Source organism: Schistocerca americana, chromosome 2 (assembly GCF_021461395.2).
Source record: "Schistocerca americana isolate TAMUIC-IGC-003095 chromosome 2, iqSchAmer2.1, whole genome shotgun sequence".
Taxonomy (NCBI): domain Eukaryota; kingdom Metazoa; phylum Arthropoda; class Insecta; order Orthoptera; family Acrididae; genus Schistocerca; species Schistocerca americana.
The window spans coordinates 256,820,052-256,841,131 of record NC_060120.1 but is presented as its reverse complement, the minus strand read 5'-3'; the positions used below and the strand labels follow the sequence as shown (position 1 = coordinate 256,841,131).

The 21,080-nt window shown below is 41.1% G+C and overlaps 1 protein-coding gene across 1 annotated transcript in view; it reads right to left on the bottom strand.

Moving 5' to 3' along the window:
• LOC124595722 (ryanodine receptor) overlaps positions 1-21,080 on the bottom strand; it is a 690,379-nt gene that overhangs the window by 444,132 nt on the left and 225,167 nt on the right. The window contains exons 15-19 of the mRNA XM_047134588.1: positions 19,772-19,941; positions 16,284-16,474; positions 10,538-10,678; positions 6,314-6,411; positions 4,721-4,916 (exon numbers count right to left, since the gene is read on the bottom strand). Coding sequence (XP_046990544.1) covers positions 4,721-4,916; positions 6,314-6,411; positions 10,538-10,678; positions 16,284-16,474; positions 19,772-19,941 — 796 coding nt within the window. The remainder of the gene's footprint in view (positions 1-4,720; positions 4,917-6,313; positions 6,412-10,537; positions 10,679-16,283; positions 16,475-19,771; positions 19,942-21,080) is intronic.

Below are 21,080 nucleotides of genomic sequence, written 5' to 3'. Positions count from 1 at the left end.
CATAATATTCTAACATAAAATGAAGAAAGATGGAATAAGGCAGTGTAAGAGACTTGGTGTGTAGTGAGAAGATACACAAAAGGTATTGTAATATATCTGAAATGACCAGCCAACATTCAACACGTAAAACCTATGTAACAGACAACATCCTAAAACACTTATAAAGGAAGAAAACAATTGCTAAATGGATTAACAAAATGGTTGAAATTGCTCTGAGCACTATGGGACTTAACAATGGAGGTCATCAGTCCCCTAGACTTAGAACTACTTAAACTTAACTAATCTAAGGACATCACACACATACATGCCTGAGGCGGGATTCGAACCTGCGACTGTTGCAGCAGCGCGGTTCCGGACTGAAGCGCCTAGAACCGCTCAGCCACAGCGGCCAGCATGGATGAACAAATAGGAAAGTTAAGCATAGACATGTGAAGCACAAATGCAAACCAAAGATGATGAAAGACAGGAAAAGTCACCCCAAGCATGGATTAGGAGAGACGCAGCTTATAGGCAATTAACAGGAAGTGACAATGAACAAACTGCCTAGATTCAGATCCAGAAGATTGTTTATAATAAGCCACAGAAAATCAATATGTTGAGGATGTGGGGCAAATTTCATTTCAATAAATAGGAAATTAAAAAAAGATGCAAATGCAACAAAAGGAAAGTGAATCAAAGTGAATCTGGACAAAACATGAGCAGAAAGGGACAGAAAGAGCTGTCAAAATAACAAACAAAAATACCAGACATGGGGAGAAATTTGGATAGTAGCAGAGCAGTACTGATAGATGCCAAGCTGTGAGGGCAGGTCATGACTCTGTCTGGATAGCTCACAAGATATGAGCTTTCCCTGTGAAAAGGAAGGTTCTGTGTTCGAGCGCCAGTCTGGCACAAAGTTTTAATCTGGCAGGAAATTTCAAGCAAAGAAATAGTAAATGAACTGAGACAGAACTGACACAGGCAGAGCCACAGACAGAAATTGGGACCTGGGTGCTACTGCTGCTGGACAAAGCTCTGCCTGTTCAGCAACAGAAAGTTGCTTCCATGTTGCCAGATGTCTGTGTGTTAATGGCCTGGGATGCTAGCTAGCCTGACCAGCCTTCAGGAAGCTTCTGCAGTTTGACCCACTATCATGTGGTGACACTGGGCCTCAGCCAATGACCCTGTTACAGACATTTCCATGTCACACAGAAAAGCAGCCTCTTCTGCAAAGTCAACTCTGGACAGCTGCATTTAAACCCCGGTCCAGCCCCGTAGGGTCATGCATGGTGCTAGGTGTGTGTCATTCGTCACCATGATTTCTACTGACACAGCCACACAGTCTACATTGTAACTATGACACAGTAGCCAATGCAACCGTCATATGTCACCGCTGGTTTCCAAATCGGCGACTGCCACCTGGCTGCTCAGGCCTTTGGCAGACAACACACTGCCGCTACCTTTGAGAGACTGCTCACTGACCTATCTGCTGCCACCTCCTAGTCTGAGGCTCTAACAGACAGCCACCCAGCTCGATGCCACCAGTGTCTGCTAGCAGTCCACTACTGCTTTTCAGCCACCAGTTGAGAGTTTCATCCTGGATGATGCCACAAGTTAGAAGGTGCTGCTGGTTGCCTCGTGTTTGTATCAGAGCTCCAGCAAGTGCTGCTGGCCACCATGACCGACTCAACACCAGCGTGTCAGCTATGCCAAGTCAGCGCATTGCCTCCAAAGTAGATTTGTATTCTACAGGCTGTTTGCTTCACCTATCTTGCCTGCTGTGCCAAGAGAAATATCAAAAGACAATGCCAAACCACACAGAAGTCAAGGGCAGACCCAAATGGCTGTTCAGCTTTAATGGATTAAATAACAAACTATTTATGTTCACCAAGCCATCTATGAACCCAGCACACCCTCAGATGGAACTCAAATGTATCCTGACAAACACAAAGACAGCTTCCACCAGCCAGTACTGGTCATTGTATCTTCAACCCACTGCAGAACAAAGAAATGTTTATAAATGGGATGGGAGATGGTAAGAGAGAAAATAAATACGCACAACTAGAGAGACAAGTAAAGACTGAGAGTGTAGAATAAATATAGAAACAGGGAGGCAAGAAGGTCGTGAAAGAGAAACAACATGTGAGAAGATTACAATAAATTAAGAGAAGTTGGATGGTGAGGGTCCATTATGTGTTTCATTATTCATTCTGAGTAACAGCTATATTCACTTAACTATTTATAACCTGCACTATCATTCACTTTGATAGAGTCTATGCTAATTTTTGTCATGTTATTTCATTTTATGCCTGTGTATGTAACTTTAATTTCTTTCAATATTATGAAAAGGAAAGTTGCTACTCACCATATAGGGGAGATGCTGGGTAGCAGATAGGCACAACAAAAAGGCTGTTCCCAATAAAGCTTCGTCTAAAAGGCTACAGATGCCTTAGATTGCAGTCACTTGTACGTGAGTGTGTGTGCGCGTGTGTGTGTTGTTTATTTGTGATGAAGGCGTTATGGGCTGAAAACTTTATTTGGAACAGTCTTTTTGTTGTGCCTATCTGCAGCTCAGCATCTCCACTACATGGTGAGTAGCAACTTTCCTTTTCATAATACTGTTACATTCCATCCTGGATTTTCCATTGTTTGACTTTTATTTCTTTTGTTTACTCCTTTCCTCGTCCTTCCTTTCCAATAATTCTTTTATTACACACATAGAAAGTTTCTATTGCTCAGTTCCAGAAGTTGTAGATATAATTTTACATAGGAACATATGTTTGGAAGCACTTGTTTCCAAGTTACACGGAAAACAAAACTGGCTTTTCCAGTAATATTGATAGTTTCACTGCATTGTCAGAAAGGAAGAAAAGAGATTAAAGTTTAATGTGCTGCTGATGATAAGTCATTACTGAAGAGCACAAACTCAGACTCAGAATGGGTACGGAAGAAAATTGACCACGTCCTTTTCAGAGGAACTGTAACAGCTTCTATTTTAAGCAATTTAGGGAAACCAAAGAAAACTTAAGTCTGGATTGCTGGATGTCAATAAACTGCTGCCGTCCAAAATGTGAGTCCAATGTCTGACCACTGTGCCACCTCACTTAGTCATAAGGCTGGCTATTAAAAATGAGCAAATACCTGATGTCATAATATCCTCTGTTAACAAGTTGTCTCACCAATTCCATTGCCATTTGCCATTAAGCATTAGTTGTTCAGCACTACACTTGGTATGACCGAGTGCATTAACACATGCTTAATTTACAGCAGAGTGCAGTGTAACGTGAAAGAAATTCAACTTCTGAACTGACAGTGTTATACACCTTGTGTAATGTTATCTTGTACAGTTTTTGCCAGAATGGAGGAATGACCATATTCAGTCAATATGATAAATCTAGTGCTCCAGAGAATGATCATATTCAATCAATATGATAAATGCGCTGCTACAAAGAATGAACACATTCAATCAATATGGTGCTCCAAGAAGTTGACACAATAGTGTGTTCTGTATAAGTAACAGCTCCATCCCTGCCACTATGCAAAATCTACATGCCATGTGAACACAAGATCTGATCCCATGCAGCAACTTCTGCGCTTGGTTCTTGCACTTCTGTACACCTGTTCAGTAGTTTCCAAGGCAAATTTGTATTAGCAATGGCACACCTTTCACCAGGGCGACCGTTCTCAACAGTCAAAGCAGCTGTGTAACAAAGTTGTTACATATTCCAATGGATTTCAGCACATATTCAACATCAGTATAAAAATACAGGTACTGTCAAAGGTTGTTTGTTTGGACAAATGTCCTTCCTCATGTAAAACGTGTTAGGAATAATTGATATTACTGTTAGATGTTTCATTGAACATGAGTGAAGCAATGAAATTTCAATATAATGTTGTGCCAACACATTCTGCAATATGAACTTGAGAGCATCCCTATTTGGCAAAAGATAGACATGTCAAGGTGAACCACATATTTGGTTGACAAGATCCCTTCATTTGAATCCTTTAGACCTTTACTTGTGGAGCTACTTGAGTCATTTTACAAGATCTCTGTTTACTAATAGGAAGACTTGGTTGAAGGTGCGTGTGGCGACCATCGACTGCCAGTAACTGCCACCTGCCAAGTGCGGAGTAAACGGTCTTTGGGACTGGTGGTTATTTGGGGTGTTTATGAGGACTCGAGTGATGATGTTTGAGTTGTGGTCTTCTGTATTGTTTTCCTTGTGTCTTGTCTAATTATACAAGCCTTAACAAAAGGGACAGATTGTAATAAGTTGGAGTTTTCTGTGTGTGGTCAGTTGCTATAGCTCTACACTTTGATTCCAGGCTGCAAGAGCAGTGTTACATCTTACAAATTACCTGTTGCCTTTTCCCTTCCTTTGGCAGCTGCACATATGCCTTTTGGTTTATTGCAATGAAACAATTTGAAGAATAGGTCTAAAACTCAAGTCTCAACTATGTTTTAAAATGTGTGTGCCTGTCACCCTACTTCAGTTATTCCTATTTTGGTACTTGGAAAATACACACATATTGTAAAAATATTGTTATTATTCATTTTCTACTTTCAACTTGAGTAGATTTTTTTGAAGTATGTATGATACAAAATCACATTTTCATAAGAAAGTTAACCATCTATAATAAGCATTAAACCTTTATCATTACTGATATCAATCAAGACTCTGTACCGGAAAACTGTACAATGGAACACAATAAAAAAAGAATAATTTAAATTAATGTGTACCTCAGTTTGGAAGAACAGCTTATTACAGGGAAAAACATCCCGTCTAAATTAAAATTTCGGAATGATCCTTTGACCTTATGGCCATTAAACGTGAATGTTATTACTGGTACTGTTAAGTCAAAGGCACAGCCCACAACGTCTCCCTTCTTTATGTATGGCTCACTAGTATTATTGAGCACATGGGTTTTTCTTCCACCTGAAAATAATAAACTAAAGTTTAATACTAATATTATTACATGGAAAAATGTGTTACTTTGTACAACTCAGATACACACAGAAAAGGGTAACTGAAGTGTTTGGCTGACATTTAATTAATTTTCTGCATGTGAAGCTTTTACAATTTTAACTACCAGTGTTAAGAAAAATTGCATAGCTATGAGGGTAGCCAGGACAACAGGATAATAGTTTCACTAGCTGGAAGGATGGGCACATTTTCATTTGGGGATACAGATTCATTTTTCTACACCATGTAAAACTCTTTAACCTTTCAGGTAGGTAGACACACACAAACACAAACATACACACAAAATTCAAGCTTTCGCAACAAACTGTTGCCTCATCAGGAAAGAGGGAAGGAGAGGGAAAGACGAAAGGATGTGGGTTTTAAGGGAGAGGATAAGGAGTCATTCCAATCCCGAGAGGGGAAAGACTTACCTGAGGCAACAGTTTGTTGCGAAAGCTTGAATTTTGTGTGTATGTTTGCGTTTGTGTGTGTCTATCGACCTGCCAGCGCTTTCGTTTGGTAAGTCACATCATCTTTGTTTTTAGATATATTTTTCCCACGTGGAATGTTTCCCTCTATTATATTAATATCTTTAACCTTTCAACTTTTCCACATGGGTGGTACAGTGAAACAGGCTCCACAAATCAGAATGTAAATTGAGAAAGGAGCCATAATGTGGCTAGATAAGAAGCTGACATATACACAACAGTACAAAAAGTAACAGAAAAATAAAACTATAATCAACTATTATATGTGCTGTTAAACCAATAATAACAGAGAACGGTGGAACAAGGGAGGTGCACTATAAAACACTGTACCTGATGCTTCTCAAGTACAAGCTGATGGTGAGTGGAAAACAGTTGAAAGGATATTCGTGAAAGGCAAGCAATGAAATAAAGATCAAATACCTTATGCAATGTGATGGTCAATGATGATATATTAAAATATTCAAGGGAAGTGCTAAGAATGCCACAGACCAATGCTCAAATACAGCTCACAGCATTATGGATAATTGTGTTACGGTTATGTATTTTATCAAAAAATACATTGCATATTGCAGAGGAACTAGAAAGTCCTAGATGGAATACAAATATTGGATGAAATAAAAGTAACCTCTCACTACACAGTTCAGTCATTGAGTGTATGAGAGGCACATAAACAAGACCGAGAATGCTCAGTGACTCAACTGTATGGTGGGCGACTACCATTACACCTTCTATTATATGCATGTTGAAGATTTGTTTTAAACAAAATTAAAAACATTAATAACAGGATTAGCATTTTACAAATGTCATTGAATTAACTATAGAAAGAAAGGAATAATGTCAGACCTCTCATACTACTGAAATGTACATAAGCTTTTTTCTCACCTGTCCACAGGTAGGCTCCATCAAACCCGTATGAATAAAGATCATCACCCACTCCATTTCCACCCCATTTTTCACCTCCTCCTGGGTAAGGGCAATAACTGAAAAAAAAATGTGATCATCACATCATCTCTTGCCATATGTCACTTGTGTAATTAAGATTGAGACAGATATAACTAACCAATAAAGAAAATACTCTTATACACAATCACAACTGTTTCTTGATTTAACACTTAGAACTGTTAACTTGCGTTAATTAATGTACAATTTTGGATTAGGCTGCAGCAAAAGATCTGAATTTCACTGAAGCCAAACATGAAGCATGTCTTTCAAGTAAGTACCATTTTTCTTTTAAATATTGCTGCTGTATCTCTGTGATGACAGCCCGTGCTGAGTGCCTGCATCTATTGGCAACTCATATACACCACAACTGAAGCATTTGTACTTGATTGTTTGTGCTTGTTTCTCAGTTAATTGAATATCTCACTCAATGTGAAATAAGTGGATTGATTCATTTTCTGTATGTGAAAGACGTGAAACTGCTCAAAATTTAACCACAGAGTAGTTAGGTTTATGGGATAAACATGACGAGAGACGGAATGGTAAGAGAACTGGTTAGACCATTTAAAGATCTGCATACTAATATTCAAGATGAAGTGCAAAGCAACCTTCTTCATCACTGAAGAGTTGTTGCAGAAATTTGACATTAAAGGTTAAGAAAACATTACAGTTTTACCCTAGTCCAGATGATCATTTTCAAGTTATGTTTAGCACTGACAGGTAACTGGCAACTAGGGATAATTCATTCTGGCATTTGTTGCCTTCCAATAGGATTTTGGATGAGGCAGTTGCCATTAGATATTGATCCCCAGCTTTGTGCATATTTGGATACTTGACAACAAAATGTGCACTCTTATCCTATGTCCAGTATTGTTGTTTGGGCCGTGATGTTTGAAAATTTAAAGTGATACTGATACTGCGTGTGACAATGAATTTAGCAGCTCAGAAACTGATGAAGAATGTGGCATTACTACACTGAAGACTGCAAGTGATGACAGTTCGTCAGGTGAATGGCAGTTGCTAGCCTTTCATATGAGATAAATATGTCTATAACAACAAAAATAATCAATTTTTGACAATATAACATAATTGGATGGATAAGAAATCCACTAATTAAGCAGTGGCAGGAGAACGAACAGATAAAAAAAGGTTTTACTTACGCAGGCATTCAGAGCCTGTGGCTCCCCCTTCTAGCAGAAGGGTTGAAGGGGAAGGATGAGGAGTGAAAGGAAAGGAACTGGAGAAATTTAGGAAAAGGGGTAGAGTTCAGAAAAGTCACCCAGAACCCCAAGTCAGGAGGAACTTACTGGATTGGATGAGAAGGAAAGGCTGATGGTTGGGGACTGCACTGGATGAGATTTGAAAACCTGACAGCTTAAGAGTGGATGACAGGATAATATACAAGATAGGGATTACTGCTAAAACACTGTGCATGAGTTAAGAAGAGTGAAAAGCTAAGTGCATTGTATGTAACAGAGGTGGGAGGGGGATGGTAAAAAATATGAAGAAAGGAGTAATAACTGTGAAGAAATGCTGAGACAGAAGAAATTAATGTAAATTAAGGCTAGGTAGGTGGTGAAAAGCAAAGATATGTTGTACACTAGTTCCACCAGCAAGTTCTGAGAAACTGGTGTCTAGGGGAAGAATCCAGATGGCGCATGTCATGAAACAGGGTGAAACATGAAGTCATGACCTCGCACCCTCTGGATTCTTCCCCTAGACACCAGTTTCTCAGAACTCCACAGGTGGGAACTAGCACTACAACACATCCTTGGTTTTCACCACACACCTGCCCTTCATTTACGTTAATTTCTTCTGTCTCAGCATTTCTTCACAGTAACTACTCCTTTCTCCACTGTTTTAGTTTTCGACATCTTTCATTTTCTGACCTGTCTATTTTTCGTTGTCCTTCTCCCATCTCTGTTATGCAGTTAGTTTTTCACTCTTATTACCTCACACACAATGTTTTAGGAGTAATCTCTGCCTTGTATATTACCCTGTCTTCCACCTTTAAACTCTCAGCTTTTCAAATCTCATCCAGTGCAGTCCCCAACAAACAGTCTCTCCTTCTCATCCCATCCAATAAGTACCCCCTGATCCAGGGTTCTGGATGACTGTTTTAACTCTACCCCTTTTCCTAAACCTCTCCAGTTCGTTTCCCTTCTCCCTCTTCCTTTTCCTTCAAACCTTCTGCTGGAAACAGGAGCCACTGGCTCCAAAAGCATGCATAAGTAAAACCTTTTTTTACACATGTGTTCTCCTGCTGCCACTTGGTGAGTAGAGTTTTTATCTATCCAATTACATTATGCTGTGAAATCAACATATCTGCTATGTTACAGCTAGCTCCAATAATATTCCCATTTAAAGGAAACTTTGCAGTTCATCTAGTGAACAACTGTGCAGATGACATCATGGCATAAGTGGATCAGTTCATTGACAATGATTTGACAAATATTGTGTCAGAGACAAACAGGTGTGGTATTGAGCAACATATTTCTAAGTGGAAAGACAGTGCCAAAGACAAAATGTGGTTACATCATTTTTGTACTGTTTCAAACCACTGTGATGAATCCCAGTCCACAAATGTATTACGCAAAACACTCAATATTCAAACAGGTTCTAAATTTTTCTCAATTTCAAATGCTGAAAAAGCGTTTCTGTATTTCTTGCTATGGTACATATGATCCTATGAACCACCTACAGCCAAAGCTGAACAATACTGAAGTATGGTCCCTCATTATGTACACAGGAAAAGGAACGAAATGTACGAAAACATGCCACAATTGACTCAATTCATAACAACACTGATAAAAACCACTTCTGAATAAAGACTGTGGCCTTAGTGTTGAGAACCACTACCAGTCTCCTTAACTTGCTGCCTTCTGAGATAATTGATATTTATGGAGCTTTGCAGTCGTACAGAAGAGACACACCTCCATTATTTCATCATAAGAAACTAAAGAAGGGGGAAAAATGTTGTTTTCAGAGACGTGAACACAAGGGCATGAGAGAAGACTTTATCTTGATCACTATTCACAATGCTGAAATGAAAGCTGTAAACAATTCATGGAGAGCTGCTGAAGCCAGTAGAAGTTGTGGGGCATGATGACATGATTGGCGGGCTAGACAAAGTAGGTCAATGCTTAGCTTATAACCCAGCAACTCATAATGAAAAGAGGAAAGAAATATTGTGAGAAAATCTTTTTCCATCTTCTCAGACTTTCTTTGTGAAATGTGTATAAGCTATGTAAAACATAAAAGTGGAACAAAAATCCTTTAGTTCTGTATTGCTGTTATTCAGTACATTATTTCAATAGCCATAGAGAGGAATTCATTTCAAAAGCAGTGGGTTGTCCATTTCAAGCACCGACCTCAGGCAACTGATTGGCCAATATTTTCCATAACTTATTCCACCTAGTGTGAACAAACAACATTCAACAAAGACTTGTGCTGTGTGCAGCTGTGTTCAGGATGCGGATAGGAAAAATGTGATAAGGGAATCAAGATACAATTGTGGAGGAATGAAGATCAGCGTTTAATATACTGTTGAGAATGAATTCATTAGACATGGAGCACAAGTTCTGATTGTTTCAAGGATGTGGAAGGAAAGTGGCCATGTCCTTTCAAAAGAACCATCCTCACATTTGGATGGAGCAGTTTAGGGAAATCATGGAAAAACTGTATCAGGATGGTCGGACGCATATTTGAGCTGTCATCCTCCAAAATGTGAGTCCAGTGTGCTCACCACTGCACCATTTCGTTCAGTGATACCGTTGTGAGAACTGAGATGTTGTCCTGTGCATTGTTCCCTGATTTCGTGATAACCATCAGAATGACATCAATGGCTGTTCAGTAACAGTTGCAAATCAGGTGACAGATTTTTATGATAATGGAATTCAGTAACTGGTTGGTGACAGATTTTTATGATAATGGAATTCAGTAACTGGTTATTAATTAGGATAAGTGCCTTCATGTTTGTGGAAATTATCCAGAAAAGTAGAGTAAGGCAAAGGTTTTCATGTAATAACAAAATTGTTTTAAAAACAACTTGTGTTTGTATAATATAAAAACAGCATTCCAAAAACAGGTCTCATATCAACTTGTTCAAATATTTACATGTAATTGTTATTAAATGAATATATTTTGCACAGTAAACTAGAAACATACCCTGAAGTATTGGCCCATCCGATTCTCAGATGTGGTGTCATATGCGTTGTCTGCTCAATATGATCCAGTGTTACTTCAAAGTACCACTTCTGGTACATGGCAGAACCCTCTACTCGCCCAACGAATATGTTGGGCCGAACACTAGAATAATAAAACAAAACAGATGTAACGACAAATCCTGTATAAAATCAAGTAGCTATTAAAGGACTGTACAAGCTTGGGGGGGAAAAAAAGAACAGAGTTACTGGCAACCAATGAGGCACAGGTTCTTGTAGTGTGCATGGACATTGATTGTAATGAGTTTGATGTCATGTAACATCTTTTAGCAGAGGCTATGTTTGATGCTGCTTACGCGGTCGAAGAGTACCACTGTTATACCTGTCTCTGTACACAAGTGCTCTGTGAATGAAATGCTCTAATATCTTACTACATATGCTTACATTTGGTAAGAAATATTAATTACGGTGTTAGATGAAATATCACTTGACTCTTGCACATATTTATCTACACAGCCTCTTCAAGTCTTTTCAGATCACTAGTCCAGCTCTTTACTTGTGAGTTTAATCACGATCTGTCGACAGATGTCATCTGATGTTGTTGGTCAAGGACAAAAAATGGTTCAAATGGCTCTGAGCACTATGGGACTTAACATCTTAGGTCATCAGTCCCCTAGAACTTAGAACTACTTAAACCTAACTAACCTAAAGACATCACACACACCCATGCCCGAGGCAGGATTCGAACTTGCGACCGTAGCAGTCCCGCGGTTCCGGACTGCAGCGCCTAGAACCGCACGAACACCGCGGCCGGCTGGTCAAGGACAAAGACACTGAAATGTTGATACAATATCAAAAGTGTATTGCATCCACCAGCCAAAATTAGAGTGCTCCTTGGCTTGGTTAAATATGACCTATGACTGAAGAAGCCTGATGTTTATATAAATCCCTTGCAGTGCTGGGAAATCATATACTGCCCAGAGAGTTTGCACTATTCAGCACAGATGCACAGAGAACCATCGTCAGACACATTTGATGCAGCCTGATATATCTGCTGTGAGGGAGCACTGCCTTACCAAGGGACACAGAAAGTTGTATGATCAGACACAAATCATTGTCCATTGTCCATGTCTCTTGCGTTTTAAGGGCAGTTACTGAAATTAGATTGGCAGACAATATTATAAACAGAGACAACAGTTACTCTTTAAGCAATATTTGGAACCTTGTTTTAGCTCACATTAAAAAACAATGATCTTCGACTCAACCAATGGAGTTTACTGATAGTGGTATCTGACAGTCATTTATCGGGCTTTGACCACCTGGGCACTGTATGTTCACTTGTGCTATGGTGCAGCAGCAATGATTTGTTGAATTCCACAGCATATGAAAGGGTCACATTCACAACATCAATCAGTTCTGGTGAGATTAACATACAGCATTCCACCCAAATATGGTGGCAATGTGCACCACAGAAATATTGTGTTTAGATGGTTGCTTGATCTGGCTGCAGACCCAAGAAAAATATCATCAGCTTTTTACTTGTCATTAACACAGAGAATACCATGACTGTTTTCACAGTTGGCTCTTGGATGGAGTAGGAGATGCCAGTGGCAGAGCTGGAGCAGGTGGCAATGGGAGGATGTATGGGACAAGTCTTGCATATAGGTCTATTGCAGAGATATGAGCCATGGAGGCAAGGAGTTGGGAGAAAGGGTGGAGTGGAGATGGACAAGAGTATTGAGGGTATTGCATAGGCTGGGTGGGTGGCAGAATACCACTGTTGGAGGTGTGGGGAGGATATGAGGAAGATACTTCTCCTTTCAGGGCAGGATGAGAGATAGCTGAAACCCTGGGGAGAATATCATACACTCGCTCCAGTCCGGGGTGGATTGCAGAGGAGTGATCCTTTGTGTCCGGATTATGTGAGGGATATTACTGATGAGATAAGGTGTGGGAGATTTGGCTTTGGATAAGGTTGGGAGGTAATTTCGATCTGTGAAGGCCTAAATGGGGCCGTTAGCATATTTGAATTGAGACTTCTCATCACTACAGATGTGATGACCACAAGTGGCTACAATGTATGGAAGGGACTTCTGCGTGTGGAATGGGTGGCAGTTGTTGAGGTGGAAGTATTGTTAGTTGGTAGGTTTGATGTGGATGGAGGTACTGATGTAGCAATCCTTGAGGTGGAAGTCGACATGAAGGAGGGTCGCTTGTTGCTTTGAGGAGGACCAGATGAAGTGTTTTGGGGGGGAGCGGGGCAGGCGTTGAGTTTCTGGAGGAATGTGAGTATGGTGTCCTCATCGTCAATCCAGGTCATGGAGATACCACCAATGAATCCAAACCAGGTGAGGGGTTTGGGTTCCATGTGGTTATGAAGATCTCCTCTAGATGGCCCTTGAGTAGGTTAGCACAGGTTAATGCAATGCAGGTGCTCATTGCTGTACCAAAGATTTATGTTTAGATGGCACCTTCACAGGAGAAGTAATTAAGGGTGAGGACATAGTTGGTCACAGTGACAAGGATGGAGGTTGTAGTTTCGGAATCCATTAGGCATTGGGAAAGATAGTGTTCAATAGCGGCAAGGCCACAAGCACTGGGGATGTTAGTGTTGTGGGAGGTGGCAGCAACAGTGATGAGCAGGGTGCCAGATGATACACGAACCAGAACTGTGGAGAGTTGGTGGAGGAAATGGTTGTCTTTTACATAGGAGGGCAGGTTACAGTTAAGGGCTGAAGGTGTTGGTAAACAATGACAGAGATTCTCTCTGTAGTGACACAGCAACCAGCTACAATGGGGTGTCCTGAGTGCTTCAGCTTATGAACTTTAGGAAGCACATAAAAAGGAGGAGCGCAGGGAATGGTGGGAGTGAGGAGAGAGTCAGACTCAGGGGAGAGGTTCTGGGATTGACTTAAGGGTTTGAGCATAAACTGGAATCCTGTTGAATATTTAGAATGGGGTAACTGTGGAAGGACTTGTCAGTATCTGACAGCTGGCAAAGTCCTCCTGACTGGTAATCCCCACTGTTCATTTATCACTACAATGGAGTATTTGTCAGCAGGTGGAGTTACAAGGCCAGGATCAACATTTATGTGGTGGATTGTGGTTCTTTTTTGATGTGCAATTGATTTCCATATTGAGAGTTCTGTGGAACAATGGTGAGGCAAGATTAAAGGTTACGAAATTCTGGAAAGTTAACAGGGGATGATTTGAAACAGTGAGGGAGTGGATCATGGAGGGTTAGAGGAGTGAACCGAGTCAGGCAAGTTTCAATATTGGTTTTGAATTGAGTTTGATTTGTAGGACTGGTGGCGAAAAAGTTCTCTCTTTGTAGGAACTGAGAGGACTGAATTTGGGAGTGGGGCAAAAGATAAGGTATTTGGAAAGAAACGATTTTTCTGTGAGACTGAGGCTTCTGGAAGAGAGATTCATTACTATGTTGTGGACCTGTTTATGTTCTGGGTTCTGCATGGTGGCGGGAGGGAGTTTCTGAGGATATGGTAAATGTAGTATGTCTGAAAGGCATGGTTTGGCAGCTATAGGGGAATGTGGGAGGGGTATGATGGAGGCTCCTTTGATGGTGGTAGATAGTGGTAGGGTTTCAACTACCTCTCATCCTGCCCTGGAATGATAAATATGCTCCTCACCCCTACCACAGTGGTAGTCCAATGCCCACCAAACCTACACAACATCCTTGTCCATGCGTACTCCACCTGTACTCCCACCCCTTCACCTAATGGCTCAGACTGTCCCATACATCCTCCCACTACCACCTACTCCAGTTCTGTCACTGACTTCTTTTACTCCATCAAAGAGATGGCCATCTTTGAGACCAGCCATGTGATCTACAAATATAGTTGCAAACATGGTGCTATATTCTACATGGGAATGAGAACTAACAAGTTGTCTGTCCACATGAATGACCACTACAAAACTGTGACCAACAGACAGATGGACCACCCAGTTGCTGAACATGCTACTCAGCATGATGTGCTTCACTTTAATGACTGCCTCACAGCCAGCACCATCTGAATTCTTCCAACCAACACCAGCTTTTTTGAACTGTACAGGGGGGAATGCTCCCTACAACATATCCTTTGTTTTTGTAACCCCATTTGTCTCAACCAATGCTAACCCCTGTCCTCCAAGTGCCTATTCCCCTTCCCTGCTCCCACTCCAGTACCACACACACCTTCCATCCTCGTAAAACTCCTACACAGTCCACTCTGATTCCACCCTCCCCCCTCCCAAAACCTGACCAGCACCAGCTCTTGATGATGCACTTAGAAGTCCTATTGTGACCCCATCACATTTCTGCAGGCTCCCACAGCCAGCACTAGCATCTTCCCTCAGCCACAATCTGTTATTCCTCTCCATACCACACCATGCTTCTTCCTACCCACCCCCCACATTCCTCCTCAATACCAGCCCAGTTAGAACACTGCTAATGCCATATGCAATCGCAGTTGTGCCTCAGTGCCTTGAGATGGTGGACGTGTGTGTGTGTTGTGTGAATGTTTGTGTGTTTTCTACTTCTGAAGAAGGATTTTGTCTGAAAGCTGAAATATTTCTAAGATTCCAGAATGAGATTTTCACTCTGCAGCAGAGTGTGTGCAGATATGAAACTTCCTGGCAGATTAAAACTGTGTGCCAGACCGAGACTCGAACTTGGGACCATTGCCTTTCACGGGCGAAAGGTCCCGAGTTCGAGTCTCGGTCCGGAGCACAGTTTTAATCTGCCAGGAAGTTTCATTTCTAAGATTGTTTCTCATTTAGTCCATCTGTATCTCACGTCTTCCCCTATGTTGTGTGACCAGCAATTTATCCTTTCCATATTGTTAAAATCGATATTAGTGCCAATGGGGCTGAGAAACATCTAAAATTGTTAAAAGTGAACAAATCTCCAGGGCCCGATGGAATCTCTATGAGGTTCTATACCAAATATGTGTCTGAGTTAGCCCCTCTTTTAACCATAATATACTGAAGATCCCACAAACAAAAGCTATGGCTAGTGGTTGGAAAAAAAGAACAGGTTGTGACACTATAATACACACGTGCTACTTAACATTTTCTGCCAATAATGTTTATTGTAAATATGATGTACTTGTTTTATTCTTTAAACCTTTAGGTACTATGTTTTAATTGGAAATTTAATATGTATTGTAATTTGCATAAATTTTTATGTATTATAATGAACTATTTAGGAATAAGGAGATGACTCACCGAAAGCCAGAAGCGCTGCAGTGTCGACAGACACACAAACAAAAGGTACAGAGCCTTGCTAGCTTTTGGAATGAAATTTCTTTCTCAAGCTGTAGGAGAAACATACACACAAACACACACTGACTCACATGCACACACCCGTCTCCCTACTTTGTGCTCATTTGACTGCCAGCTCTTGCCTGGCCCACGGTGAGTCTACTGGGGTGAGGTGGGGGTGCAGGGTGGGGTGTGGTAAGGGATCGAGAGAGATGGGAGGCAGGGAGGGGTCTGCCTCCCGCCCCTCTCCATCCCTTGTCCCACCCAACCCAGCACTTCCACCTCACCCCAGCACACTCACTGTGGGCCAGGCAAGAGCTGGTAGTCGAATGACATGAATGGAATGGCAAAATGCTGTAATAACTGGTACAATTGGATGTAACCTATGCCATGCATTTCACAGTGGTTTTCAAAGTATACATGTAGACATTTCTAACTACACCAACATTTTCTTTTTTACAAAAGATGTATAAAAAAAGCACAAAATTTACCTTGCTACATGGTCCACAAGCTGTGTTTGCAGAAGAAGATTTTTTCCAGGAAGCAAGAAGTCACATATGTTATTTTGTGAACTTCTAACTGCAACACCATTACCCACACACAATGAGCACAGCACATCAAGAACTTTTGGATCTCGACCATGTTTCTCTAGTAAAGATATGATAACTTTAATGTGTTCATCCTGAAACAATGATGAACATATGAAATTGTTTCCTTGTTGTGCAGAACAGTGGTGATATATTAATCTGTCACACATATAGAGTAACAAGTATTTTTTGAAGTGTTTCTATGCAGTACAATTACAAAATTTGTATGTTAACAGATTTTTCCCACTTATTACTCAAAAATCACACTTTATCACAAGGTACACTAATTTCTAAATTTGAATAATATGGCATCAAGGACAATGAACAAGCTTTAAAGAGATTGTCACAGGAGATAATTGTAGACCAAGGGACCTATATGTTACTACAGTAGTGCCACAAGGTTCTGTCCTGGGTTCTTTTCTTTTTAAAATATATGTGAATGAGCTACCTACTTCTTTGCCCTACAAGTCAATAATAAATGCTGATGATACAACCCTCTGTAATGACACAAGTGATAATCAAACCACTGACAAGGTTTGATAAAACTTTACAGCGGCTGCACAAAAATAAACTAATATTAAGTACACACAAAACTAAAATAATATATAGCTGGCAAACCCTGCCTCACAGACCTACTACACTTACACCACACTCCAAAACTCCCTCCCACCATCACACAGAACCCAGAACCTAACAGACCCACAGCACAGTCATGAACCTTTCCTCCAGAAGACTTACTTCCACAGAAATATCAGTCCATTCCAAAGGCCTCACCATTTGCCCTACTCTCAAATTATATCATGCAGGACTTGTTAAAGACCTTTTTTCCTTCCCCTGGTCCCTACAGTGGAAACACTTTTTTGCCACCAACACGACCAGCCAGACTCAACCAAAAACCAATATTGAACTGCCTCCAAACTACCCCCTGTTAACTTTCCAGAGTTTCTTAACCTCAAACCTTGCCTCACCATAATTGCCCAAATCCCTCAACATGCAAACTAACCTTACATCCGCAGAAATAACTGCAGTCCACCATCTAAAAACTGATCCTGACCTTATAATCCTACCTGCAGACAAAGGCTCCATCACCGATGTTTTGAGCCGCATGGATTACCTGGCAGAAGGACTCGGTCAGCTTTCAGATACTTCCACCTACAAACCTTGCCACAGTAACCCCATTCCAGTAATCCAACAGGATCTCCAGTCACTACTCAAATCCCATCCCAGAACCTCTCCCCAAAGTCCATCGCTCTACTTACCCCTGCCACTCCCCGTACCCCCACCTTCTACATGCTTCCTAAAGTCATAAACCCAACCACTCAGGATGACCCACTGTGGCGAGTTACAGTTCCCCTAGTGAGAGAATCTCTGCTCTCATAGACCAACACCTTCAATCTATTACCCGGAACCTATCCTCATACATAAAAGATGTCAACCATTTCCTCCACCAACTCTCCACAGTTCCTGTCCCTTTACTGCACGGTGCCCTGATCCTCTGATGCCACCTCCCTGTACACTAACATTTCTAATGCCCATGACCTTACTGCTATTAAACACTATCTTTCGTGGCGCCCTATGGATTCCAAACCAACAACCTCCTTCCTAGTCACAATGACCAACTATATCCTCACACAACTTTTACTTCTCCTTTGAAGGCATTACCTACAAACAAATCTGGGGTATGGCTATGGGCACCCACATGGCACCATCCTATGCCAACCCATTCATGGGCCACCTAGAGGAATCCTTCCTAAAAAACCAGAATCCTAAACCCCTCACCTGGTTCAGATTCATTGATGACATCTTTGCTATCTGGATTGAAGGTGAGGACATCCTATCCACATTCCTCCAGAACCTCAACAACTTCTCCCCCATTTGCTTCACCTGGTCCTACTCAACCCAACAAGCCACCTTCCTAGATGTTGACATCCACCTCAGAGATGGCTACATCAGTACCTCCGTCCATATCAAACCTACTAATCCCCAGCAATACCTCCACTTCAACAGCTCCCACCAATTCCATACCAAGAAGTCCCTTCCACACAGCCGAACCACCCGCGGTCATTGCATCTGCAGTGATGAGCAGCCCCGCTCATGACAAGCAGCCCCTCTCAGAATATACCGAGGGTCTCACTGAAGCCTTCACTGACTGTACGAGTAATTATCCTCCCAACCTTGTACAGAAACAAATCTCCTGTGCCTTATCTTTCCAGGCTCCCACCACCTCCCAAAGTCCTACAGTCCGGCCACAGAGGAGCATTCCCCTCGTAGCTCAGTATCACCTGGGACTGGAGCAACTGAATTACATTCTGTGCCAGGGTTTCGATTACCTCTCGTCGTGCCCTGAAATGAGAAATGTCCTGCCCACTATCCTTCCCACCCCTCCTACAGTGGTATTCCGTCGTCCACCAAACCTTCACAATATACTCGTCCATCGTTACACAAACGCCTGCTCCCAATCCCTTACCTCATGGCTCATACCCCTGTAATAGACCTAGATGCAAGACCTGTCCCATACATCCTCCTACCACCACCTACTCCAGTCCGGTCACTAACATCACCTATCCCATCAAAGGCAGGGCTACCTGTGAAACCAGTCATGTGATTTACAAGCTAAGCTGCAACCACTGTGCTGCATTCTATGTAGGCATGACAACCAACAAGCTGTCTGTGTGCATGAATGGCCACCGACAAACTGTGGCCAAAAAATAAATGTGCCACCCTGTTGCTGAACACGATGCCAAACATAATATCCCTCATCTCAATGACTGCTTCACAGCCTGTGCCATATGGATCCTTCCCACCAACACCAGCTTTTTTGAACTGTGCAGGTGGGAACTTTCCCTGCAATACATCCTACATCCCCATAACCCTCCTGGTCTTAACCCTCGTTAGTCACTGTCCTCAACCATCCAGCCCCATCCCTGTTCCCATTACAGCACTACACAGCCGTCATTTCACCACAACACCTTCAATTGTTAAATTTATATATCATGTCATGTCACTGTTTACCTTATCTGAGCATCAGTATTTTATATCCCAACTGAAATACAAAAATGATAATGGAGCTAAAGCATGTGAGGCTAAAGTGTTTCCCAAAGGACATTTTGATAGAAAAATCAGGTGATATCTGCTGTACTGAGGTGTTATCTTGTAGTTGACCCCATATGCAGAGTGGACAATGCAACAGCATCTCAGTACATCTGCTCATTTGATGATAATATCATGGTTTTTTTGTCAAAATATATAGCACTTTGACACACATCTGTTCTGACACTCATGAATTTCCCTTTGGGTTAAAATATCTCCAACATCATGTATTAGTGCAGCAATAGAGGTGAAAATTATCTAGATTAATTTCCCCAAAACACAGAAAAGAGTTCTGAACTTACCCTCATCATATTCAATGCTTCTGGTGAATCAATGAGAACGCAATGGAGCACATCCAGCATTCCTGTACCCTCACTAGATGCCTGTGAACCCAGTCTGCTGAATAACCAATTCAGTCTATTTGAGTTGGCAAACTGAGCACAGTTTGTGTGGTTTCCTTTTATTATGGCAGCTGAAAACACAAAATGTGAATAAGTAACAGACATTCATTCCAGCGAGTGAAAATGACAAACCATTCTATGAGCATTTGTTCAGGGAAAGAGTCAAAACAGAGGAAGCAAAAATAATCACATTCAAATTTGAGAACAATATAACTTTCTGGGCTATAATGTTCACAGGCTCAAATATGTTAATGAAGTGAGTGAGTAAAGTATGGGAGCATGCTTGATATTTGCCAGAATTTTTCGCAAACGGAAATAAAAGTAAAAAATGACAGAACAACAACTTATGAGATTTTTAATTTTCAGTTTTGATGTCTTAAAACAAATTTTTCCTGTGCTGATACAGAAAAGGAGAGCTAGAATAAGTGACCAATGTAAGATATGTATTCTAAAACACTGAAAAAAGACTAGGGCTTGATAATACATGGCTACATTCTGTTAAAAGTCTTAAATGAAAATTAACAATATATGAGATATATGAGGGGTATATACTATTAATTAGAATCTACAGGTTTTGGAACTTTTTGAACAGTCCCTCTATAAGAAGAAATGAAGAGATAACAAACAGTGAAAAGAAACAGTATGGTGTGCAGAAGGCAGCATGAGGAAAGAGTTACTCACAAAATTGAACCACATAACAATATGTTTTGTTTTGGAAAGGATAGTTGCTACTCACCACATAGCATATATGCTGAGTTGCATATAGGCACAACAAAAGGACAGTCAGACAGTATGCTTGCAGCCAACAAGGCCTTCACTGGAAATAGACTACATACACGCACACACATTCATGCAAACACAATACACAACACACATGGCCTCAGTCTCTGGCTGTTGAGGCCACACTGCAGTGTACATTCAATCACACTTAGGCTGTGGAAATTCAGGGGCTAAATTGCAAGTTTCATTCCATTACTGCTAAATCTCAGGAATTTTACCCAAATACTATGGTTAGAGACATTATCATACAGGCAGCTTCAGATAAGGAAGTTCAACAAAGAGTGCTGCAATTCGAGGATCCCTCTTTAAAAGAAGTACTCCATATTGCACACACTTTTGAAGTTTCTAGTGCTGCTGGCTATCAATTACATTCTTAGGCCAATGTAGCTGCAGTCAACTCAGACAACAAATGCATACAGAAACAGAGGCC